This window comes from Jaculus jaculus, chromosome 6 (genome assembly GCF_020740685.1).
Source record: "Jaculus jaculus isolate mJacJac1 chromosome 6, mJacJac1.mat.Y.cur, whole genome shotgun sequence".
Classification (NCBI taxonomy): Eukaryota; Metazoa; Chordata; class Mammalia; order Rodentia; family Dipodidae; genus Jaculus; species Jaculus jaculus.
Window position 1 is genome coordinate 124,259,639 of NC_059107.1, and position 26,449 is coordinate 124,286,087.

At 38.1% G+C, this 26,449-nt stretch overlaps 1 protein-coding gene across 4 annotated transcripts in view; it reads right to left on the reverse strand.

The window, feature by feature from the left end:
* The window catches only part of Lin7a (lin-7 homolog A, crumbs cell polarity complex component), a 160,040-nt gene that overhangs the window by 31,666 nt on the left and 101,925 nt on the right, over positions 1-26,449 (reverse strand). For 2 of the 4 annotated variants that reach the window (XM_045152748.1, XM_045152749.1), the window contains exons 2-4: positions 25,257-25,328; positions 25,105-25,181; positions 22,776-22,985 (exon numbers count right to left, since the gene is read on the reverse strand). In XM_045152748.1, the coding sequence (XP_045008683.1) occupies positions 22,776-22,892 (117 nt within the window). In that variant the 5' untranslated portion in view covers positions 22,893-22,985; positions 25,105-25,181; positions 25,257-25,328. The remainder of the gene's footprint in view (positions 1-22,775; positions 22,986-25,104; positions 25,182-25,256; positions 25,329-26,449) is intronic. The other 2 variants (XM_045152746.1, XM_045152747.1) reach the window with 1 other exon arrangement.

The following is a 26,449-nucleotide window of genomic DNA, read 5'->3' on the forward strand; positions in this document are numbered from 1 at the left end:
AAATCACCAGGCATCAAGGCCAGCAGCCTGGAACTGCAGAATGAGTTACTTCAAGGTCAGCTTGGACCAGAGTGAGACCCTGCCTCAAAAAAAAAAAAAACAAGGACAATGAAAGATGGAAGAGTGAACAGTAATTAGTGCCTGTTAGCCTGTTACATTCTGCTTTATTAATAATTAAAATAAACAACAGCCCTCATGGAATTTGAATTTTCAGTGGAGTTGAGGGAAAGTAATTTTGTCAGAGAAGAGTCTTTAAACACCAATGAGAAGCATGAAGAAAAGGAAGTGAATGAGAGACCTGAGTTAAGGGTAGGATTTGGAATAGATTTGACAGTATCCAAGTTATTTTTGCTCACTCTGGAATTCCTCCCAGACAGTAAAGGCAGATCTAGTACTATGAGATAGTACATGCAGCCTTTGTACAATCACAAGGATGGTCCATACTGGCAGTGTGTGTGTGTGTGTACATACTTGCATTTGTGTGGGCACACTTGTGTGTGCACATGCATGTTTATGTATGTGGTGGTCAGATGTTGAAATAAGGTATTTTCTTTAATTGTTTTCTATCTTACTTGTTGAAGTAGGGTCTCTTGCTTGCACCCAGACCTCAACAGCATGACTAATTTGCCTAGCCAGCTTCCACTAGGGATCTGTCTGTCTCTGCCTCCCTGGTGCTAGGATTACAGGTGGGCTGCCATATGTCAGGCATTCACTTAGGTATTCATGCACGTGCAGCAAGTGCTTTACCAACTGAGCCACCTCCCCAACTCCCAGACTGGCTTTCAATAGCCCTGTGTTGTTAGAAGGAGTACTCAGATCTAGGAATGGTCTTTGAAATGCTTTTGAAGCAATACTGCATACCTGGACATGGCTGACATTCCCAAGGACAAATACCAAGGCCCAGCCTTCAAATAGTCTCTACTGATTTTTTTGTGGTAGGTGGCTTGTTGTTATAAAGGACTCAGAACTAAAGTTGGAGGGTTATATGATAGAACTCAGAATTTAGAAAAAGGCTTCATCTGTAAGAAGTTTTTAGGAAATCCTGCTACCCTAAGCAGAGCATACATCATTCTGTCTCCACTCTGGAGATGAGAGCATGCATTCAATGGCAATAATATCTAGATTCTTTCAACCAGAATTATTATTTTTCTTCTCTGAATCTTATTCCAGAAATCCTAGAGGCTTCATAGTTTTCTAGTGTCAGAGACAAGAGATTGCTGAAGTGTTTCAACCAAATCCTTCAAAAGATATATGCTGTAATATCTAACATTGCTTAGATGCCTAGAATCACAGACAATTAATATTAAACATAAAGGAGAAACATAGCATGTCCAGGCAGAAATTCTCTGAGTCTGAGGTTGTCAAATATAAAGTGTAAAATGGTGTGAACATTTATGCTGCTGTGTTTCATGAATAATAGAATGTTAACAGCTGTAACATTTAATTTAATTGCAGGGAATAAACATTGCAGCTGTCTTCTTTTAAAAAAGTGAAATTTAAAGGCTATTTTAAGTTTACTGTCCACTATCTCTTAGCTATACATAAAAATGTCTTTACCAATTAAATGTACAACTACAGAATATTCTTTGTATTTATCAATATTGATTTAATACTAGGGTTTTAAAAAATTGTTCTAAATGTTGTAATTGACTCAAACTTTCATATATTCTTTTCAGTTTTCCTCCGCAGTCCCTGCTGTGACTGATCATGCAGCCAGACAAACTATACAGCATAGAGACATCTTTAACTCTTTCCTCAATCCATATTCAATTAGCTACCAGTACTGGCAGGTATTCATTTACCAGTGCACATTATTATCTTTGCCCTTTATTTTTTTTATTCTCCAAGCTTTAGTCTGAGTCATTTGCTCTTTGCAAGTTTTTGCCTGAAATCATTTTATGAGTAGAAACAACAAGGATCTGGTAGACAATGTCCTTAATGGCAGGGGCTTGACTAGATTGCATATTACTCCCCCAAACCTAGCACAGCACACAGTATCCACCCAGCATTTCCCTAATTACTATACAGAACTGACTTTGAAACTCAGGATAAAAGATTATAGCGGGGCTGGAGAGACGGCTTGAAACTTAATGGGGCTTGCTTGCAAAGCCTGATGATGTAGTTCTGAGTCACCATTGCCCATGTAAATCCAGACACACAAAATGGTGCATACATCTGGAATTTGCTTGCAGTGGCAGGAGGTCCTGGTGTACCCATTTACTTTCTCTCTCTCTCTCTCTTTTTCTTATCTCTTTCTCTCTCTCTCACTCTCTCTTTTAAATGAAATAAATAATTGTTACTATAGTGATAGATTTGGAACAGGGTAGCATTTTTGTAGGTAGTCAGCCAAAAGAACATCAGTACTGACCTGCCTACAAGACTAAAGTAGAGATTAAAGCAGAAGCAGTCCCAGAATCCCTCTATGGTCTACTTCAGCCTGAAGAAGCTAGACTGAGCTGTTGCCCATCTCCTAAATGGCTTTAAGATCTTACCCCTTGAGGGGGAAATAGAGGTAGCAGACATTAGGCTTAGAAGTCATTGAAAGAAGAATGATACCTCCTGTTTCCCTGATATCCTTGGGAAGGGAAGAGACAATACGAAAAGTCCCTGGTCCTGGGAGCCTGTCATTCTGCCACTTGGTCAAGAGACTATCTTTGCCTAAAGACATGCTACAGATGTAGGAGGAATAACTATACCTTAATGATAGCGTACTAAGCCCCTCCCTCCGTGCACTTGTTCACAGACCCTGACTGCCTGCTTTTCTGAGTTCTATCTTAAAATGCAGAAGTCCTCCTCCCCCCCCACCCTTGTCCCTTTCTTCTTCTTCTTTGGATGTCCACAGAAATCATAAACATACTTTCCCTGACACTTTGGTCTTTTTCCCAGCTCTGATTTGGAAACTCCCTCTGTCTTTCTTTTGGGAAATGCTCTTACTCTTGGGAATCTTGTTCTGTATTTTCCTAATAAAGTCTTCTTTTGTCCACTTTGCTTCCTTGTCTACATTCCTGAATTCTTTGGTATGTGAAACAAACTCTATTTCAAGAGCCACTCGAGCCCAGCCTATCTGAGCCAAGAGGTCCCACTGCTCTCAAAATCCCATAACAACAGATTTAAGAGAGTTAACTTTTTATTTATTTAGTTTGTTTGTTTTTATGAGAAACCTCCATAATGATTTCTATAGTGGCTATACCAGTTTACATTCCTGCCAATAAATATCCTTGTTAGCATTTTTTGACTGGTGTGAAATGGAATCTCAAGTTCTTTTAATTTTCATTTCACTGATCACTGAAGGTGGCTCAGGATGCTAATCACCCTCTACCTGCAGCATAGCTGTCAAGAATTTTCTCCCATTCTGAAGACTGCCTGTTCATTTTCTCTGTGAAGCTATACAACTCCTGGTCATTTACCCAAAGGACTCTATATCCTGCCAGAGAGATACTTACACAGCCATGGCTATTACTGCTGCATTCAAAACAGCAAGAAAACAGAACCAGGCTAGATGCCCATTGACAGATGAGCAGATAATGAAATGTGGTACATAGCATAATGTAATTTTATTCAGCTGTGAAGAGAATTAAAATTATGAAATTGGCAGGACTTTAGATAAACCTAGAAAATATTATAATTAAGTCAGGTAGCCCAAGCTTAAAATGACAAAAGCAGTATGTCCTCTCTCATATGTGGATCCTAACTTCTAATTGTTGTGCATATATATTTATGTCAGAGTTACTGTGGGTAGAGTCCAGGAAACTAGAAAGGGGCCCATGAGATAGGAAATAAAAAGCTTTAAGGGAGGGCTTGAAAGGGTAACTGAACATATGCTATGAGAGTAGAAGGGGGAATAATGTGGATTGATAGGCACAATAGAGATGGGAGACAGGGTGATAGAGAAGAGGAGGTGGTTGGGGTTGGGGGAGTGGATTAACCAAAACTAAGAATGTATGAAAATACCAAAAAGAAATCTATTGTTATGACTCCTAATTAAAAATATCACTGTAAAATTTTGAAACAATAAAGGCAATATATTTCCTCCAAGCCTCCATTCTGACTAAGTAGTGACAATCATGTAGACCTCAAGAAGTCTTTTAAGATTTTATGAACTATCCCTGTAATGTACATTAGTAACCATGGCCCCAGAATGCACTAAATACAAAAAGTATGTATTCCCTTACCTAAGAATACATCTCCCTTTTCTAGAAATGAAAATGAAATGTCTTTAGAAATTCATACATTTTTGTTAAGAGGCCAGTCCCACCCTATCGCTAATATTACTCTTCCATACTGATTTAGCAGATGTTTTGATGATTCCATTATCTGTAAATTTTATTCCCTCAACTTACAATATACTTTCTCCATGTCACTGCCATTAATTTCTTTCCTTTGTCCAAAGTCCATCCCAACTAGCACTTATCCTATACGGTGTTACTTTCTTGTTCAAAATAAAGCAGTGTTCATAGCAGAAAAAACAAAATGAAACAAAACACGAATCGAGGAACAAACTAAAGGTCCATCAACAGAGAATGGTTAAACCAACGAGTGGAACCTGTGTATCATGAAATACCGTAAGAAAAGGAAATCTATGCACTGATGAGGAAGATGTCTAAGATGTATATCTAACCAAGAAAGTAAGCAACAGGTAGGCGTACATGAAAATATTAATTTAATTTTAAAAGAAAATAATAGTCAGCATTCATTGAGTATTTTCCTAAGTGCCTTGAATGTGTGAAAAATATTCTTACTACTATGAACTATGTAGTGTTATCTTTCCATTTTATAAATAAAGTTTCTAAGCCCACATTTAGTCCACCAGGGCCTGACCTCTCAGCCACTGCTTGCAGAATTGTTTTTTGTATTTAGAGATAACTAAAAAAATGTTGTTGTTTGTTTAAGTGTATGTGGGGCCTGAAGGATGGCTTAGTGGTTAATATGTTTGCCTGCAAGGCCAAAGAACCCAGGTTCAATTCCCCAGGACCCACGTTAGCCAGATTCACAAGTTGGTGCATGCATCTGGAGTTTCTTTGCAGTGGTTGGAGGCCCTAGCATCATGCCTATTCTCTCTCTCCCCCAAATAAATAAATAAATAAATAAATAAATAAATAAATAAATAAATAAAAATATATATTTTTAGAAAGTATGTGTGCATTTGTATATGTATATACCTCAATGAGAAGAAAAACTTTTAGATGGACAGCCATTAGGATAGCTTTTGTTGTTTTTCAAGAGGAATAAAACAAAAGGACAAGGCAAATTATCTAATTTTAGTCAAACTCATTTATTTAAAAATTTTACAGTAATATAGTCATACTTTTCATATATATATAAATGACAAGATAGATTGCTCTGGAACAACCCAAAGAAGGTATAATACATGATAATGTTATTTAAATAGTGCTTTGATGCCAGGCATGGTGGCATATACCTTTAATCCCAGCACCAGGGAAGCAGAATTAGGAGGATTGTCATGAGATAAAGGCCAGCCTGAGACTACTTAGTGAATTCCAGGTTAGCCTGGGCTTGAGTGAGATCCTACCTTGAAAAACCAAAATATTAAAAATTTAAAAGTAAAAAGTAAATAGCGCTTTGAAGCATTGATTTGGAGTTCTCAGGACAAATTAAAAAAAAAAATACAAGTAACTTCCTTGGCAATGAAGGTATTCAGAAGAGATTTTAGTTGAATTGCCTCAGACAGCATAGTGGCAGAAGTGTGCTTGGAGGGACTTTCAGAATGCAGCTTATAATGGAGTGCGTGCCTAGATTCTGTTTGGACAATCACAACTGGGCCATTTTTCTCCTGATGCCATTCATGCTGAAATGTGAGCATTTTTCTTCCCTTCTGTCCCTCTCAGTTGTTCATTTACTGGCTGCAGTGTATCTTATACATCCTGGCAGATCATTCATATTTCTGCCTGTGGACTATAAATCCACATTTTCAGGGACTAATGTTTGAGAAATGGTGAGGAAGGATTATGAAATACTTCATGTTTAATTTTTGTTTTTCATCTGATGGCTCCTGAGATGAAAAACTGCAGTGCTTTCAATCTTCACAGATGTGAGACCCCAGAGAGAGCTGCAAATCAATCAACCAAAGGATTTCTCTGAAAATGAAATCAGCTGGCTGTGTAGTTGTTTTTTGGTACAACTAATATTGATCCTCTCTCCCCACCCCTAAATAACAATGGGCTGTAACAAGAAAACACTGCCATTCTCATCATAACAGATCCACAGGAGACCGATTTCTTTTCTCACTTAGCGTCAAATAGTGTCTATGTCTAGTTGTCTTGCCTCTAGCTGTGCCCCTTCTGAACCATGCTTTACACTGTAATCATTCAAAAACACAACTTTGACCATGTGAGTTCTTGCTTAAAATCACAGTGTCTGTGTTGCTGAGGCCCAAAGTCTTCAGCCTAGAGTACCTTGCATTTATTGATCAGCCCCCTACTTATATTTTGGAATTGCCAACCCACAAGGCTCCATACAGAACATGTACCTTTCTCTGCTACCTGCATCCCTCTGTGAGTTTTCTGCTAAGGGTATGCTCACTTTTCTAACTCCATCCAATTGGCCAAATGCCTGTCTAGCTCCACTGTGTTTCTAATGTTTGTGCTAGAAGCTACTACTATGGTCTCCCATGGTACTCCATATTTATCACTATTTGTACAATAATCTATGTTGCAACGATGACCTGCTTCTTTACCAATTTCTTTCATATCTTTAGATGAAACTGAAGATGCTATCTTTATATTTTACTTCATCAGTGACTAAAAATATGAATGAGTGAATGAGAGAATGTATCAATACATCAATCAGTCAATGAATCAGTGACTAAGCTTTATGCACTGGATGATGTTCACCAGTGATTTTGAAACTTAAATATATAATCACTTTATAAAACCACCCTGTGGTGGTTTGAATGGATGTCTCCCCAAATATTCAGTTTTTGTAAAGCTTAGAAACCCAGCCTCCTAGCTGGAGGAGGTGTCACTATGGAGGGGTCCTAGGGCCTAGCTCTAAAGTGTGAGGGCACATCTGGAATTTCCAGCCAAAGATATGCAAAGTAAATGAGCTTTGCATGGACCTGTGAAAGTGAGCCAGCTTCTTCTGTCATTATGTAATGCCCCTTCTATCTGTGAGCTTCAATAAATTTCTTTCCTCCCATAACTGTGTCAGGCTTGGAGGTTCAGACCAGAAGCTGACTGCGACATACCCCGGTGACATTTTATTCAAGCCATAAGTGGTATCTTGATTAGGGAACAGTAACAATGAAGAAAATTTAATTTTTGTAATACTTCATATGTGCCCAGGAGTCATATTATGCCATTTAAACACTAAAAATATAAAAACTAAGTAACCAATATTATCATCTCTTAGCCAGGAGGAAACAAAGGTTCAGAAAAGTTAGCAAATTACATATCAAATACCACAAGTAACAGGGATGATTTGTGCCTTCTAGGGACTGAATGAGAGTTAACTCACCCACTGAATTCATGCTTCACAAATGCTGGTCTGATGAATGTGTGAGGGAAAGAAACCCATTCCATTACCTTTGTTGTCAACTGTTGTGACTGCATTTGGAGCTGCCTGATTTGTTTCTAAGCCTACCGTTGGGGATGTTATAATAACCATTCTAATGTAGTGGCATCTATATTGAGTAGAAGAAACTCAATATAGTTAATATTTTAAATTAACAAGGTATTTTAAAATGAATGAACTCATCACTTTCTCCTCTCTTTGATGTGACTTTCCTTCAGTTTCAATGGCTGCTTCATTTTCTTTGCACACACCAGTGGTTTTTCACCTTAGAGACTTCATGCTTTGCTAAATCATTCCTCTGCACAGAATATTCTTCCTTAGACACCTTGGGGATTTATTTCCTACCTCTTTTGATCCTCTTTTCCAATGCTTTCTTCTCACTGGGGCTGCCTTGCCTATCAGCATACTTTCCCCTCCCCATGGCATTCCTGTCCTGGCACTTTACTCATTGCTTCCTGTTTGTTCCTTGGAAGTTGCCACCATTTAACATTCATTTATTATATTTTTTATTGTTTCTCTACTTTTCTTCTCAAACAGCAGCTTTATTCTTTCTTTTTCACTAAAGAATTCTGTCTTCAGTAATAAAATACATGTGCTTAAAAAAAAAAAAAAGCCCTATAGCTAGTCTTGGTGACAGCATGACTTTAATCGCTGCTCTCAGGAGGCAGAGGTCAGAAAATTGCTGTGAATATGAGGTTCTGCCTGGAACTACAGAGTGCATTCCAGCTAGCCTGGTCTAGAGTGAGACCCTGCCTCAGAATGAATGAGTGTATCAATCAATCAATTAATTCCCATAAAGGGCTGGATGGCCCAGTGTAACACTCATAGATCAAGTTGGAGAAGCCCAATTCAATCCCCTGACTGAAGGTAAAACAGTGGAAGTCAAGCCAGGGGTCCAGGCAGGGTGAAAGCGATTTGGATTCTTTGTAGACTATCCCCCAAACTGAATGAAGTTATGCACAACTATAGGAAAATGTACTTTAAACACCTATAAATGCGGATAATGTAAAAGAGAGTGATGTGTAATTGGATTTTCAAAATCAGGCAGCTTAGCATCGTGCTTCCTGCCAACCTCACTTAATCAAAGACAAGCCCTTTGAAATGGCTCACTGGGTCATTGGTTGCACCTGACTATTTTTCTCGCACTACTTAAATGTCTTTACATTGCTTAAAGAGGAACAGCAAAACAGTAATTATTGTGTGACTTAAGGTTTTTAACATTTATTTATTTATTTATTTATTTATTTGACAGAGAAAGAGTGGGGGAGGGAGAGAGTGAGAGAGAATGGGCATGCCAGGGCCTCCAGCCACTGCAAATGAACTCCAGATGTGGCTGACCCCTTGTGCCTCTGGCTAATATGGGTCCTGGGGAATCAAATCAGGATCCTTTGACTTTGCAGGCAAATGCCTTACTGCTAAGCCACCCCTCCTGCCTGAGAGACTTGAGGTTTGAAATGCTAAATAGATTATGAACACAAAACCAAGGGAGATTTCAGGAGACTCAGGTGCCTGATCCCTGGCCTGATGGTCAGTCTCAGTTTAGACTCATTTTAAAACTGGGAGAATGCTGAGAGATTCCCTGTGGATTTTTGTTATGGACTTTACTGAGTTTTCAAAAAGACTGGGCCTTCTAAATTTGGGCAGGAGAGAATTGTCATATTTATGATACACTGGCAAGATATTTCTACAAGTCACCCAAAGCTAACGCTAAGGCCAGTCATGAGTATGTAGCCATTTATACTTATGAAAAAATTTGCTTTATGTTTCTAGGACTATTAGATACAATAAGACTTGGTGGAGTATGATCAATGTTTTCTTTAAACTGTTCCTTTCATTGTGCCAGCGATGGCATGTGGTTAATAAATCTTTTGGGCAGTCTTACTGAGAACTTTGAAGTGATGTTCTTACAGTACTGTTTTCCAGCAGAGACAGATTCAGCAAGCCTAATGACTGAGCTGCCAATTGCTTTGCCTTTGTCATGCCAGTAATGAGGATCCACTAAGGCTTTGTCCTCACAGGACCCTCTTTCTGGAGAAGAGATGTGCTCCTCAATTGTGGAGTTTCCTCTCTGTCATAAATTTATGAGAAACTCATTATATTCACACAGACAATGGACATGATAATGATAAACTAATTAAATTTTAGTAATTCAGTTACTAATTAGTTTGTATCACTTGTTTCATTTAATTTTACTAGTTTATTTTAAGGTCATAGTTCTCAACCATGAATGACTTCTTTTTCTCTCACATTGGGGCAAGTGGACATAGATAGAAATAATTTTGTTTATCATGAGTGGGGATAAGGGATGTTACAGGTCGGCATAAACATACTTCATTGTACACAATTGCCTTGCCAATAAGTAAATTATCCAATTCAGAATACAAAGTATTCTTCCAAGGGTAAGAAACCTCTGATTGTGATATATGTAATTTGTTAAAAACATTACATAGTCAATTTTGTTTAAAAAATGTATTGGATTGCTGTAACTTTGATGAAACAGTTCATTCACTTTAAATTTTGTTCTTACAGAAGGTAAAAGTAAATACCACCTCTGCCCTCAAATAGTTCCTGTGGATTGAACAAATGACACCACAAGTGGCTGAGTAGCAAATGTCCCCCTTCTCACCTCAACCAATTTTTCTCCTGTTGCAACAAATGTTAGGATCCAGGTTTGATAAGACCTTTCTTGGTAAATCCCTCTCTCTCTCTTCTCATACCCAACCTCCAGGTCTTGTTTTTGATGCCCTTATCTCCAAAATAATTTTCATATCTTTTCCCATTTCTCCATTGTAGCCATTAATCTTCTATTAAGATCTTCATTATGCCTGCCCAGGGCTGTCCTAGTTGCTCTTCTGAACTTGAGATTTCCTCTAGAAAATTGTTGTAGAAACCATATCTGGGACGTTTTCTATCACCCTCAAATGATAAATCTAGGCTCCCCCTCAATGAGGGTAATGCTAATAAATCTGGCTGGATCCCATTCAACCCTTTCAACCCTGCCTGTGCCCAGGCAGCCCAGATCTTTCAACTACTCCTACATGGTAAATCATGGAGCCTTTCACTTTCCTTTCTACATGTGTGTGTCTTCATGTGTGTTAGTGTAGGTGCATATATGCCTCAGTACATTTTTGAAGGTCATAAGACAACCTTCAGGTATCAGTTCTCCACTTTCCAGGATAGTTGACCAATGAACATCTGGTGGATTCTCCTGTCCCCACCTCCCTTTTTGCCCTAGGAAAACCAGGGTTACAGATGCTAGTGCTACAATTTCTAGCTTTACTGGGTTCTGGGGGTCCAAACACAGATCCTCACACTTGTGTGTCAAGTGTTTTATCCCCTGAGCCAGCTTTCCAGCCTCCTTCCCTTCCCATTCTTACTTTCATTAAACTCTCCCCTTTTCCTGGAAATAAATAATTTTGCTTTATTTTTAATCTTTCCTTAAATGTCACTTTTCAAATAGGTCATTCCTAACACTATTAAGAGCCCCATGTTCTGCCCAGTGAACTAGCTGGAAATCCCACCTAACACTATTTAAAACAGCTTGTTCTGTCACACCACTCTGTTGTTATTTTTCCTCCTGTAATACCTGGTTCACTGTATAATTGGGAGGCTGTGATGTGTCCTGAAGTGTAAATTTGTTTTCTTTCAACTCATGTCTATGAAGAAAAAAAAAAAGACCCCAAAATAGCTAAAGTCTTTAGCTAGAAGGTTAAGTAATGGTTTCATGTTTTCATTTTAGTATTTTCTCATTAAGGACCAAATAAGTCTGATTCCAAGGGAAGGAAGATGGGCTTAATTTAGTAGATAAAAATAAATGGGCAAAATACCAAAAATGGGAAGGGAAGAACGAATTTGTATTACTAGAACCCAGAGTAGAGTGGAAAACACTAGCCATGTTGTCCTGAGATTAGAAACCAGTGTGCCCATGCTTATGGACAAATGGTCTCATTTCTAAGACTGAACCTGTTCTGGGCCTTCTGGGTTATAATACTCACACAAAGTAGAAGGCTGAGTAAGTTACTAAAGATATTAGATACTCTGTTTAGGCCCTATAAATGTTATGATTGATTGATACATAGATAGATAGATAGATAGATAGATAGATAGATAGATAGATAGATAGATAGATGTTTCTTCAGGGGAGATTAAGTAGAGGATATCGGGATGAATAATCTTGAGAATGTTCTGCTTGATCTGAGTGTATCATACACAAATGTTCCATTACTAGAAAAGTAGAGGGAGAGTTGGTAGAAGAGAGGGTAATGTCCCCATGGAGAAGACTAGAATAAGACAACCACCAATGGAAGAATGCAGTTAGCCAGTAGGAATTGGGAAAAGCAAGAAATGGAGTCTCCCCTCAAGCATTTTAGATGGAGCACATCCCTGTTGACCTCTTTATTTTGGGCTAGTGAAACTAATTTGCAATGTCTGGGTCCAAGAACTGTGACAGAATAAATTACTGTCATCTATGCCACCAAATGTGAGGTGACTTGTTATATACACTCATAGAGTAAAAAGCAGGTTACTATGACCAATGAGGAACTGAATAGAATCACTGGGGGTGCTTTCCCTAGGTTGGACTAAATGGGCTATCAGTATTAGAATACAGTATTAGAATATATGCTTTTTGGCTATGAATTTATTATTATTATTAACATTACCCTCATTATCTTATTCTCTAAACAGCAGAAAGTTCCATGAAAGTAATAAGCTGCTAAGTTTTGTTCCCTGCTCTATATCCAGGGCTTAGCTTGGCAGCTGGTATTTAGTAATTCATCTACAAATAATCATTGAGTCAATGAGGAACATTGCTAAAATAACTCCTACTCATTGGAAAAAACACAAACAATAAGGGGAAAAATAACTGTGAGAAAAACTGCATATATCCTTAACGAAATAATCAAATACACATTAGTATAAAAAGTAGAGATCAGGGTCAATTTGACACCATATTTGGGAATCCTTCTTCCATCCAGTGTCTTGTCTTTCCCAGTGATTGCTAGGAATTGCATTCTACCACTGTGGAATTTCAGTCTATTTTATCACCACATTCTCAGGGCTTTCTTAAAGGAAGAGAGATCAGTTTCTGGAACCATACTTGCAGGCTAAAATCACAGAGAGGGAATGTGGCAGTACTAGTTTGTAAGCCCCTGTGGCCTGCTGTATTGAGAGGGGCGACCTCTGCTTCTGCTGTGCAGATGAAGAGACAGTTTTATTATGAGAAACCTCAGAAAAAAGGGGCAACAGCATGGTGCCTGGTTACTGTTGCAAAAACACCAGGAGCCACGCTGTATTGCCTGGACCATTCTGCAGGCAACTGGAATAAAGCAGTGGAACTGTGCATCACTTGGCTTCATCACAAATGTGAGGGAAGTGCCACATGATGTCATCCTGAGAGCAAAAATGTTCAGTATTTAACTGAAATTTCAGCTTGCTCTCCAACCAATTTCATTCTAACATAATCTTCCGCACTTGGCTGTCAAGAAAGGCAAGGAACCTGATAATAGCTCCTATGCAGACAGAGGATGTAAGAATAGCTGCATTCAAGGCCTCAAACCCCAAAATTAAGTTGAGAATTCCTATCCCAAGTACATAGGAGAACTGAAGGTCAAGGTGCTCATGCCATTCCAATACTTCCTAATATCTAAATGTGTTTAGACAGTACTTGCATACCAAGACCTGTTCCTAGGCTAGTTTTAAAGATGGCTAGTGAATTAGACCATACAATGACACCTCCTGCAAGTAGTAATGATGGGCTAGGGATGTACAGAACAATTTCAAACACACAAACTAAATGTTCCCTACCTTCTCAGTAATCTGAGCCACTTGAATTAAAGTACATTTCTTCTTCAAATCCTTACTGATTTTCCCACATGTATTTGCATGGCATTTGTATGTGTGTTTATATGTGCAGGGGTGCATGTGCACATGTGTACACATGTGTGTCAGAGATTTATGTGGAGTGTCTTCCTCAGGTGCTCACTCTGTTTTAATTTTAATTATTTCATTTTGTTTTATTTATGTGCAAGCAGAGAGAAATAGAAGACAGACACAGAGAGAATGGGCATGCTAGGGCCTCTAGCCACCGTAAACAAACTCCAGACACATGCTCCCCTTGTTCATCTGGCTTACTTGGGTACTGAGGAATCAAACCTGGGTCCTTTGGCTTTATAGGCAAGCACTTTAACTGCTAAGCCATCTCTCCAGCTCCCCCTCTCTGTTTTGCACGTGCATGCCATATTTTTGTTGGTTTTCTTTGTTTTGAGGTAGGATCTTGCTCTTTAGCCCAGGCTGACCTGAAATTCATTATGTAGTCTCAGGCTTTCCTGAACACTGAGTGTTCTCTATAGCTCTTCCTCTTTTCTCCTTGAGACAGCTTCTCACTGAACATGCTGTGCCTGTTTGGTCAGACTGGATGACCAATGAGCCTTAGAGAGTTTCCCATCTCCACTCACCACAGGACTGAGGTTGCAGGCATGTGTGGCTATGATGGTTAAGTTGTTGTCAACTTGATCTGTTTAGTAATCCACAGAAATTCCTTTTGAGGTTGCTTCCAGGAAGTATTAACTGAAGGAGGAAGTCTTTTCCCCAGGGTGAGCCCTTCCCCCTAGTGGGAAGCCCCTCTCAGAGGGGGACTTTATATAAGGAAGCTCTGGGTGAAAAGAGCCCACCTCCTTCTACTTGGTTGCCAGAGCTGCTGCTGCTTTCTCATGTGCATTGAAGACCAAGGTGGATTAAAGATCAGTGTTGCCTCAATCAGGAAACCTCCAGGCCTTCAGTGCTGGATTAGAACTGCTGAGGCATCTAGCCATGTGGATTGAGCAGCTACCAGATTCCTTGATTCTTAAACCTGCAACTGCTATTGGACTACCATAAAGTAATCCAGTAAATTCCCTTTTAATATAATTAATTCTATCAGCTCTGTTCTTCTAGAGGACCATGACTAATGCAGTGGCCATGCCTAGCTTTTTACATAGGCAATGGAGATTGAACTTGAGTCATCCCAGGTCCTCATGCTTGTGCATGTTTTAACAGAGCCATCTTACCAGTCTATTTTGGGGACAGGATTTCTTGCTGATACTAGAGCTCACCAATTTGTCCACACTAACTAGTCAGCAGCTTTCCCTGACACTTTGCCTATCTCTACTTCCTCTGAATGCTGGGATTATATGTATCTGCCACCATACCAGGCTACTTTGTGAGTGCTGGGAATCTAAACCCAGATCTTAATGTTTGTTTGGCAAGTGCCTCACCTACTGAATCATCTCTGAAGACCCTCCAAACATTACTATGGGGAATGGGGAGATGGTTTCATGGTTAAAGGCAGCACTTGCTTTCAATGCCTATTGGTCCAAGGTTCAATTTTCTAGTACCCAGAGAAAGCCAGATGCAAAACGTGGCATAAGCATCTGGCATTCAAATGTAATGGCAGGAGTCCTTGGCACACCCATACACACATAAATAAAGAAAAAATATTTCAAAAACAGGACTGTATTTAGGAATACATTTTAGCTGTTAAAAGGTCAAAGCACCTTATGAGTAGCTAGGAAAAACATTTTACTGTCTCCATAGAAAATGCACTCCTGTACTCCCATAGAGATTAAGAAACCTTAATCTTTTCTATACTGCACACAAAAGCATGGGTTTATTAATGGCTGTGGCATTTATTTACCATTTATTATGATTGATGAAGTTAGCCTGAGTCAGAATCTCCACCTCTGCTTTTCAGTTGCCATACAGGAGGGGCTAAGTTATAGGATTTGTTGTTCCTCAGTTCTTTTCATTTGTAAAAATGGAAATATTAATAGTGCCTACCACATCAAAACTCATTATAAGGAAAATCATAAAGTCGTTATGTAAAGTACATATCGCAGTGTCTGGCACTAAAAAAAAAAAAAAAAAGTGTGTGAAATTTCATTCAAACATGTGCAGGGTCTGTTCTGCAATGGACAGAAACCCCTGATGGGAATACTGCCCCTGTTATATTGCAACACTTAAATTGGCTCAGGCATCTTATAGTATATTTCATGGCAGTTTTAAAAAGTTTGATTATTTTTTATCTTAACTTATAACAGATGAATAAATTTTAATTCAGGTTTCTCTGGGTGCATCGGCTATGAGCTCAGATGTACAGGGCGGATTCCTGGTCTTTCCGCAGTGCACACCTGACAGCACTCTGCATAGCTAATTTGGACTATGAGTCTCACTCTCAACTTGGCACAGATATTTCTGAAATTGGACAAAGGCCAGGCACCAGGAAAACCATTTATTCTGTTCCATCCCTATGCTTTTATTCATCATCTGTGTTACATACAAATTAGTGAGCACTGTGCATACTCCGTATCCACGGCTTTATAACTACAGAGTTAGACAGACAGAACTGCAATCTCCCTGCCAATGCAGTTCCAAATCAACATGTGGCTTTCAGAATCCAGTGGGCGTCTCTTTTCAATAGAACTTAGCTTTGAGGTTCTCATGCTCCTATTTGATATTCCTGTACTCTGCTCTCTTAACTTCTCTTTCTTTAGTACTAGTAGGATATCACATTTGAGGATGAACTTCTGGGACTTTCTCCTGTCTAAACTAGTTTGTAGACTTTCAAAAAAGGATAAAAAGAAATGTACAGGGATGTCTGTTATACCCTTTGCTCAGCTTCCCTTAATGCTAGCATCTAATAAGAGTATAGTATACCATAAAAACCAGGAAATTAACTTTGATATATCCATAAAACTCACTCAAATTTCAATGGGTTTGGCCTTTAAATAACTCGGTTTTACATTTGGCAATGTAAAGTACACTCACAGTCAAGACCAAAATTCACTTCATGTGTGTGTATTTGGATGTGAGCCCATGTATGTATCTGAGTGTATCCATTTTTGTGTGTATAGGTGAGAAGGAAGGAGGAAGTAATGTGTGAGAGAGAGGGGGGAAGGAAGGAAGGGAGAGAGGGAGGGAGGGAGGGAGGGAGGGAGGGAGGAAGGGGAGAAAGACAAAGAGAGAGACAAGTAGCATCCAATGGTCTGGCCCTTCCCATTTCATGAGACTCTTGAGTAGCGAGTAGGAGAATGACTAGTACGAAACAGATAATTCAGTGTAGCAAACTTCTAATCATCTTATTGTATTCAGAAACAACTCATGATTAGGATCCACATACAAATAGCTGTGCTTGCTTTCCTGCCTCAGAGTTGTAAGACAGTGCGTGCGAGCGTGAGCGAGAGCGTGTGTGTGTATATGTGTGTTTGTGTATGTGTGTTTGTGTATGTGTGTGCGTTGGTTTTGGTGGTGGTGTGAGGTGATAGCAATCTCAGCAAAATATCATATGAAGACATAAGATTACAGAGTCAGAGAATTAGCAGGGACCTCTGTGCCAACTTCCAACTGTGTACATAGTACTTGTATTTTTTAAATACTTAGGTCAGGTGGGCTTCTAAACTATAATTAAAATTTTAGATGAGGAGCTTCCAACGTTTATGACTGAATCTTCTACTTAGACAGCTTTATGTATTAAAATGTGTTAAAACAGCTGAACTCTTCCTTCCCTGTGACCTTAACCCATTATTCTTGGCTCTACTACATAGTACCTTGCACCATGGATGACACCTGAAAAACATTATCATTCCCTAAATATCCTATACTAAATGCTAAATAGTGCAAGTATTTTTAAAATGCATACCTCATGCACAACTATGGTAGATTTATTGGATAAGAACATAATAAAATATAGGCTGGATGACGCTGGACCAATTTCTTTCTTTGTTCTGCTAAAGATGTGTGTCAATGGTCTACAGTCATGTTAACATTCACCTTACACTATTCCCTAAATCAATTAGCATTCCCCACCAGATTGGTATTAAATCAGCCCTCTCAGACTTTCTACCCATAATTTTGGGCATTGGAGTAGGACTTCAAGTAGAGTCTTATTAAATTAGCCCTACTGTGCCATCTATTGAGATTGTCTTTATAACCTGACTCTATCACTACATATATTTACTGTTCCCACTGGATCCTCATGGTCTGCATTCTTCAGACACAGTCCTTGAGAAAACACTTGAACATGAAAGGGTGAAAAGGAAAGTATTAGACAGCTATAAATTCTAACTGTAACATTTTGACCTCATCCTATTAATGTTAAATTTTAATTCAGCATTCAGCTGAAAGTTTTTGCCAAGGCTCGACATAAGAAGTAGCCAGACACAAATGGCCTCTTCATTTTCTATAAAATTGTATTAGGTGATTCGATGTCTCATTTATATGAATCTCATGGGAAATTTCACTTCAAGCTCAGGAATAGGAAAAACAAAATTCTTTCAGTGTAGTAGAGATGACATGAGTTTCTTTCTACATTGACATAAGAATCTAAAAGAAAAAATCAATAGCTCAATTGCTGTGTCTTTTCTTTATTTCTATTTATTGATTCCCTCTTTCTATTACACTTAATTACCTAAAATTCCATATCAACAGTTCTACCTCAAACTTCTTCTTAAATATAGCAAGGATATAAAAACAACCAAACAAAAAGATTAGTTGCCAGGGCACCATTTAAAATGTCTCTCAAAGAGCTTAAAGGTCCATAGTGTAACTTCTTTAAATACTAAATAGGACCATATGGAATTATTCTCAGAGTACTTATACTAAAATAAGGTTTCCCTAAACTTCCAAATAACTTCCTTCCAAAATTTTTCTCAGTTAAGGATGGCATGCTCTAAAAATCTTCCATATGAGTCTTTCCAAATGGTAGCATTTCAAGGCAGAAGTCGAAATTATATGATCCATTTGAGAACCTTATTTTGTTTGTTTTGGTCCTACTACAGATACAAAACCCTGTCTCATAAAATAATTGATTTTCAACCGTTGTGCAAATGTTTATACTGAAATGACCTCTGGGCTCAAGGATAATAGCCCAGACTTCTGGAGTTGCTTTAACTCCTTCTTATGTGACTAGGAAAAGGTCACTGGGTCATGTGGTTTCTCATTTATAGAAAGTTTGCTTTTGATGAGCGTCTAATAAATACCAGCCAGTGGCAAGAAATAAACCACTGGAGCTTTGCCCCTCCTCTCTCATGGGCAGGAGCTCCTCACCATGTCTCCTCTCACTTTCTCTTAGTCTAATAAAGTCTTGCTGAACTTATAGAAGCAGTTTTGATGCCTCTATTAACTTGCACAGTTTCTAGTTTTCCAAGATAGTTTCTCACTCTAACCCAGGCTGACCTGGAACTCATTCTGTAGTCCCACACTGGCCTCAAACTCACAGCAATCCTCCTACCTCTGCCTCCCAAGTGCTGGGATTAAAGGTGTGCACCACCATGCCTGAGTTCACAGGTTCTTTTCATTGGAAGTTTAGGAATTTATACTTACCACTTTATAATTATTATGAAGCTGTGTGTTTTTACTTCTTTGATGTCTTTGAGAATTTTTTGATCTATGGTCTCACTCTAGCCCAGACTGACCTGGAACTCACTTTGTAGTGTCAGACTGGCCTTGAACTCACTGTGATCCACCTACCTTAGCCTACTAAGTGCTGGGATTAATGACATGTGCCACCATGGCTGGCTCCTTTGATATCGCTGAATTATGTGTGGTATGCTATGTGTGGTATATGCACATGTGTGTGCAGATGTGCATGTGGAGGTGAGAGCAGAGCTTCTAGTGGTCTCTATTGCTCACACACCTCAAGGAGTCTCCTGCTTCTATTCCTCCCTGCAATGGAGTGAGGTTACAGCTGGACTGTGGCATGAACATGTCTCTGTTCTGACCTCACTGTGGGGAGGCGGCAGCACTCACCCACCTCATAACAGCCTTCATGCCAGCACACAACATCTCTCGTGGCCTGCATTACAAATAAAAAGAAGAATCCTGTGTTACAGTACCTGTTTTTCTTAGCCCAGATTCTCATTGCCTTGTAGCCATTGAGCAACAATAGCCCATTTCTCTAATATTCAAGGAATGCTTTCTTAGATTTTCTCCAGGAAGGACTAATGATCTTACTGTCTACAGATGACCCAGTGCAATTCCACCTCACCAAGGAGCTTCTGATGGAAGAAGATGCCATTGCCACACAATCTTCAGGCTGAGCACCTGCGATACACGTGACGTGAGAAGAACAGTGTCCTGCTGTGTGGGCTTTCTCATGAGGGAAAAACAAAGCTTCTGGGCAACAATTACCTTGAAGAAGGCCCTGGTGGGAATGATACCCAGAGGACAAATGAAACCCGAATCTGCATGGCCTATCATTATGAAACCTGGTGTTAGAAATTCAATTTAACTGCTGAGGGTCTTCAAACAACAGAATGAATAAAACAAGTAAAAGTTGTTAAAAAGTAAACAACTTACTTTTAAACATTTGAAAATAGGTAGTTTATAGCATATCATTTTTGTGTAAGGAGAGAAAATATTTTAAGCTATAACTCTTGGAGCATAAGAAACCAAGCAAGAGTGTTCAGCCAGCCTTATGCCAGACGGACAACACCCTAGCCATTGCCACTGAACCAATGATGTTTGACTCATTATCCAAAAATGTCAGAAATTGATTTTCTTTGGTGAAATTAGTGGCTTAATAACGGGCATGATGTAGTTTAGAAACAAATTATTGCTAAAATGATCTCATTTACATATATGTGGAACATTAAAATTTAGAGACATGGATGGGGTGTAAAAATTTTAAGGACAAACCAAGTCTGCCTGTAGGGTTGATGTGACTATGGAGATGGGATCAAAGTTTGACCCCTAAACTGAACTGTCCTATTTCCAACTGTAGGTTTAATAGGACATTTGGTTTTCTGAGGTTAAATATAAGGGTAACAAAATTCCAACCCTGAAATACTGTCTTGCTGACACAAGTAACTCTTTTCAAAAGTGACAATTAGGATCCCTGAACTTGCAGAGAAGTAGGATCTCATTGGATTCGAAGATGATGGAAAAGTTCATTGCTGCCTTCTTGCTAATATCTGCTTTCTAGCCTATGCCTATATGTGTAGGAAAATGTTCTTCAACATAAGTAGCAAAAGCAATATAACTGGTATTTTTTAAATTATTTATTTATTTATTTATTTGAGAGAAACAGACACAGAGAGAAAGACAGATAGAGGGAGAGAGAGAGAATGGGCGCGCCAGGGCTTCCAGCCTCGGCAAACGAACTCCAGACACATGCGCCCCCTTGTGCATCTGGCTAACGTGGGACCTGGGGAACCGAGCCTCGAACCGGGTTCCTTAGGCTTCACAGGCAAGCGCTTAACCGCTAAGCCATCTCTCCAGCCCATAACTGGTATTTTTAATCCTCTCTCACTACAACCTTCTTTAATGACCATATGACCTATCAAAGATGCATATATGACAAAATTACCACAGAATTATTTTTTGTGTGGGGGGTTATAAGGTAGGGCTTTTCTCTAGCCCAGAATGACCTAGGATTCACTATATAGTCTCAGGCTAGCTCAAACTCAGCGATCTTACTACCTTTACCTCCTGAGTGCTAGGATTAAAGAATATACTGCCGTTGCCAGCAACAGAGTGATTCTTAATAGACATTTTGCCTCACTAGTTTTTATCAGCAGCCTTCCAATCAGTAACTATGACTCCTTTACAAATAGAGAGACCCTGGATTAGAGGAAATAAGTCCATAGTAATAATATGGATATTGAATAGTAAATGTGGTCTGTTTGCTCCCATTGCTGCAATGTTCCAATGTTCCTTGCTGATTCCTAGATTCACCACAAGGTCATCACAAGAAATAGATGTCTCATGATGAGATGTCTCCAGCTATGGTCCCTGTAAATGTGTGGGATAAATAGAAGGCCTTTTGCTCCCTTTATAGGTAGTTCAAAGCCAAGTGCCTATTAAATTTATGTCATGTATAGATACAATTGCTCTGCATAAGTACAATTACAATAAATATATTTGGGTGCATATTTTGATGCCATTATTATTACTATTTTTAAAACAATATACTTAGTTAAATTGTAAATTCATTACTGAGGCACAGCCTATTATCTGCTGTGCATGACTGCATGACTCTGGTCTCACTTTCCAAAAGCATGAATCTACAATTATCCTTTGAAACAAACTTTGAAAAATTGATAATCAAAAGGTCCACAAGAAAGTTATCTCAAAATGTTATCACTAAGAAAAAGTAGATATTGTGGTAATTTTAGAATTTGAATATGGAAATATTTAAAATATTCATGGAAACATAATTTTAATTACATGTATAAATATGGAAAAAAATTTACTCTTAGTCATTGATAAAATACCATACTCCAAATACAATATTTTCAACTTTGTATAAAACAGTGGATATAAAAATCTCAAATCATATATAAATTATATATATATATATATATATATATATATGTATATATCTATATATATATTTTAAAAGAATAAGAGATTTTGATATTTAATATAAATTCTATACAATATTATATATATTTTTTTAAAATAAGAGATTTTGATATTTAATATAAATTCTATACATTTATTTATTTATTTATTAGAGAGAAAGAGGCAAATAGAGAGAGAGAGAGAGATAATGGACACACCAGGGCCTCTAGCTACTGCAAACAAAATCCAGATGCATGTGCTTCCTTGTGTATCTGGCTTACATGGGTCCTGGCATGCACCTTAACCACTACACCATCTCTTCAGCTCAAGAGTCTCTTTTTCTTTAAATAAAAGTTCTTATGTACATGTATAGGCAAATATTGATATATTCACATTGATATTTCTGAAATTTATATTCTTATATTACTGATGCCTAGTGCATCATATATCAGGGGAAGTTACTAAATCATGAAGAAATTCATGGAGTAATATCTTTCACATAAAGCTATTACTTGGAATGGGGCTGTAACTCAGTGATGAGTGCAACTCCCATCACTAAGGGAATATAAAAAAGCTACATTAGCTTATAGAAACTTAGAATAAAAAGTACCTTGAAATTATTATGTTCTCCTAAACATTCACTTACAATAATATGAGGAAGGAAATTCTACATGTTGGGATATTTCTTGGTATGATTTTCTAACTAGCTGATATGGATCATACCTGAGCAAAATGAAATAGGCATAAAACATAAAATCACACATTTTATAGGCTTAATATACATCAGAGCTCAGGAAGGTGGTTAGATATGAAACTATGATCTGTTTTAGGATTTCAACACTGATGACTATATTAGCAGAGAAAAATGAGTGAGAAAAGAAATGTGCTCTGGTTATTAAAGAAAATCTCTGGTTATTTTGTGAACATACCACTCCATTCACTGACAGCAGCTGGTCTCCTCTTTTGAGGCCTCCGTGTCTTTCAGCCACCCCTCCAGGGATGATGCGAGAGATATAAATTGGAGAATTTTGCTCCTTTCCTCCCATTACGTTAAAACCAAGGCCTTCATCAGTCTTTGGCAGCTCGACTACCCGAGGGTGGGAGTGGCCTTCACTAGCTGCAAAAGCTGCAACTGTTGCCTGAAAGAAAAGAAGTTCTTTTGGTAATAAAACAAGGGGAATAAGTCTAAGTATGTGCTCTGCATGGAACAACTGCCTAAATATTTGTCTAGTATACTTCTGTGGAAGAAAGAACACAGAATGTCTTCTTTTATACACCACCTATGACTCTTCTTTGATAAATCCCTATATAGCTAGTTCTACCTTTCTGTGATTTACCAACCAAGAAAAAAAAACAATGTGAAAATATTTCATAGTTACCTCACAGGATGCAAATCCTCCTATTCTTGGACTCCAAATATCTACTATCAATGCTGTCTAGTGTTAGTTATTTTGCATGCATGTTGACCATGCACACTTTCTGGGCAGATTGTGTGTTGTAAGTTTTGTGTGATAACACAGTCTAACATATTTTTTGCACATAAAGGTGATCATAAATATTTATTCAACAAACTTAAAAGCAGTTATGCATGTATATTCGTATGATTACACATGTAATCTTGCTATTGCCATGCCACCAGCTTAGTCAATTGAAAGGTTTTTTGTTTTATTTGTAAATAGATACCTAAGAGAAAATTAAAACTAAAATGAAACAATAAGTTCAAAGAGATTATTGTTATTTCAAATCAGCACTGCACACTACTGTGAGAGATGATGTCTCACCCATGATACTTTTCCCCTGTATTTTACATGAATATGTCAATTTTTACAGTGACATAGGCAAGTTAAACAGTCTATGGCTTTACACCTGGGTATACAAAACTTTACTTATAATGGACACATTTCTATTTTAAAATTCACATATGAATTTCTTTAAATAAATTCAAGAAATAAACTTACCATTGGGTCCTACCCACATAGTGATAAAATAACAGAATTTGAATAGTTTCAATCAAGCAAAGATTCTGTGCCTGTTTCTTCTTTTCCACTTCTATTAGCCTGCCTGAACCACAGCTAATTAGAAGCCCACTATAAAGAGATTCACTCTCATCACTGTGAAAATATTGATTCCCAACCACTGTACAATTCCTTTTCCACACACAACATTACTACATCAATTGAGCATTATGCTACTGCCTACATTTAGTGAAGGATAGTGAAGGATATGGAAATAATGGGTTGGTTTTAGCTACATGCATTTGCTCATGCAAACCCTGTTGTCATGCATAGGTTTTAATGGCTGACATGGATGCAATGCAGACAGCCCAGAAACAACCAGGAGATATTGTGCTATTGCAACATTATGCTGCTATCCTGCTGTTCTACATGAATAAGAAATGAGAATGGTAAACACTGCATAATTCACTTTCCTCTTAATTAAACCATGTAGGGATCATTTTTCTATGTGTGTTCCACTTCAGGACAAGCAAAGCATGATGTAATGGAAATAATACCCTCCTTTGCCTGAGTGAGGGAAAGAAAAAAAGAAACCTTACGATCTATGGTGTTCAGTTACAGAATAAAAACTGTAAAAGTCAGGAGAGAAATCAAACAACAGGTAATGTCACATGACAAGATTAAAAGAAAATTTTTTGTTGTTTTCAGTGGTTCTTACTTCTCAGGCATTATTAGAATGATAACAGCTTTTTATAAAGCAAGTCATGTTCTATTGAAAACATTTCTGTGCTTGTGAAAGATGAATTGCACCAGTGATTTTTAGTTTACTACTTCTGTTTCCTCATGGTCCATTGTCCAGAAAATGTCATGACCTTTTGTCTGTACCATTTTGATTAGTAGGACCTCTATAATCTCTAAATTTGAGCCAAAGAACAGAAGTGGTCACTGCCACAAAACATGACAGTCCTTTCCTTTAGGCCTATGCCATGCTCTTTAGCAAATTTCTCACCACTCAGCTGAACTCAAAGAAGAACCCTGGGTCAACGGTGTCAGGTGACAGTATTTTTTGTTTTCAAACTTAACATCACATGTTTAGACCTGTGTAATTAAACTTTCATGCACTGCATAGGATACAGGTTCTTTTGTATCGGCAGAATGCATCAGAAAACCACATAGTACTGTATAAGATGAGTCTGTAGATTTGCTTGTGCCAAATGGACATTTAGTGAGCTTAATGAAATCATTCTCCTTTCTTAAGCTATAGAAGCAGCAGAAACGTTCAATTTTCCATTAGGATTTTTACCTGGGAAGTGGTACTGGTTCTAGACTCTGGGCTGCCACTGATGTCTAAATTCTCTTACAGTGTACACACGAGAATACCTGAAACACACACGCGCACAGTCAATTACTAGATCACTGGTGTCAGGTATATTTTTAAAGTTACTCAAGTCTTACCTTTGCTGTGGCCCTTGCGCGGAACTCAGGACAGCCATTAACAGTTATCGTTTCATGCATATATTGATACACCTAGAATATTCACATGAAAACAATGTGTAAGAATATTAGGAGGATTCACTTCTTCATTGCAGATATGACAATAAATTTTCATTATCAGACAGAAATACTATATCGTCAGTGACATAGAACTGAATTAGTTATCCTCATGGGTAAGAACATATGTACCTCCTATTTCTTTGGGGAGGAGTGTAGGAGTTGGTACAGGAAAGGTAATCACATTTATTTGTAAGTTTTCAATATATCTATGTTTATTGACTGTAAGAGCTCTTTTGTGGGCTGGAGACATGGCTTAGCGGTTAAGGCATTTGCCTGCAAAGTCAAAGGACCCAGGTTCGATTCTCCAGGACCCACATAAGCCATATGCACAAGGGGACGCATGAGTCTGGAGTTCTTTTGCAGTGGCTGGAGGCCCGGGCCTGCCTATTATCTCTGTCTCTGTCTCTCTCTCTCTTCTATCTCTCTCTCTGCTTGCAAATAAATAAATAAAATTAAAGAAAAAACAAATACTTTTTTTTAAAAAAGAGCTCTTTTGTGTTTGGTTCTATTAAAACAGTATTGCAGTAAAAATAATTTAACATTGCATACAGTTCTCGATATAAAATTTGTATGGGAGCTGAGGAGTTGGCTCAGCTATTAAAGGCATTTGCCTAAAAAGCCCATTGGTCCAGGTTCAATTCTCCAGCACCCACGTAAAGTCTAACAAGCATTTGTTTACAGTCCCTGTAGCACACACACACACACACACACACACACACACACACACACACACACACATATATATATATATATATATATATATATATATATATATATATATTGCTGGTAATATTCTATCAATAGTTTTCTAAATTGATATTCTACAAAATTGGGGTAACTACATCTTTGTCCTTGAACTGACCTCCCAGATGTAGTATGTTGTTTTATTGCTAGTGATACATATGTGTAATTTTGTATGTTTAGAGCTTAGTCTTCTCTGAGAAATTACTCTGCATTAACATGAGCAAGCAGGTAATCAGTGACTCCTTTAAGTACAGAGACAAACATAGTATCCTAGGGAAATGAGTTAGACATTCTTAGACTTGGTAACAGAGCAATGCATCAACAATTGGTTTGTGTTAAAATGCAGCTTA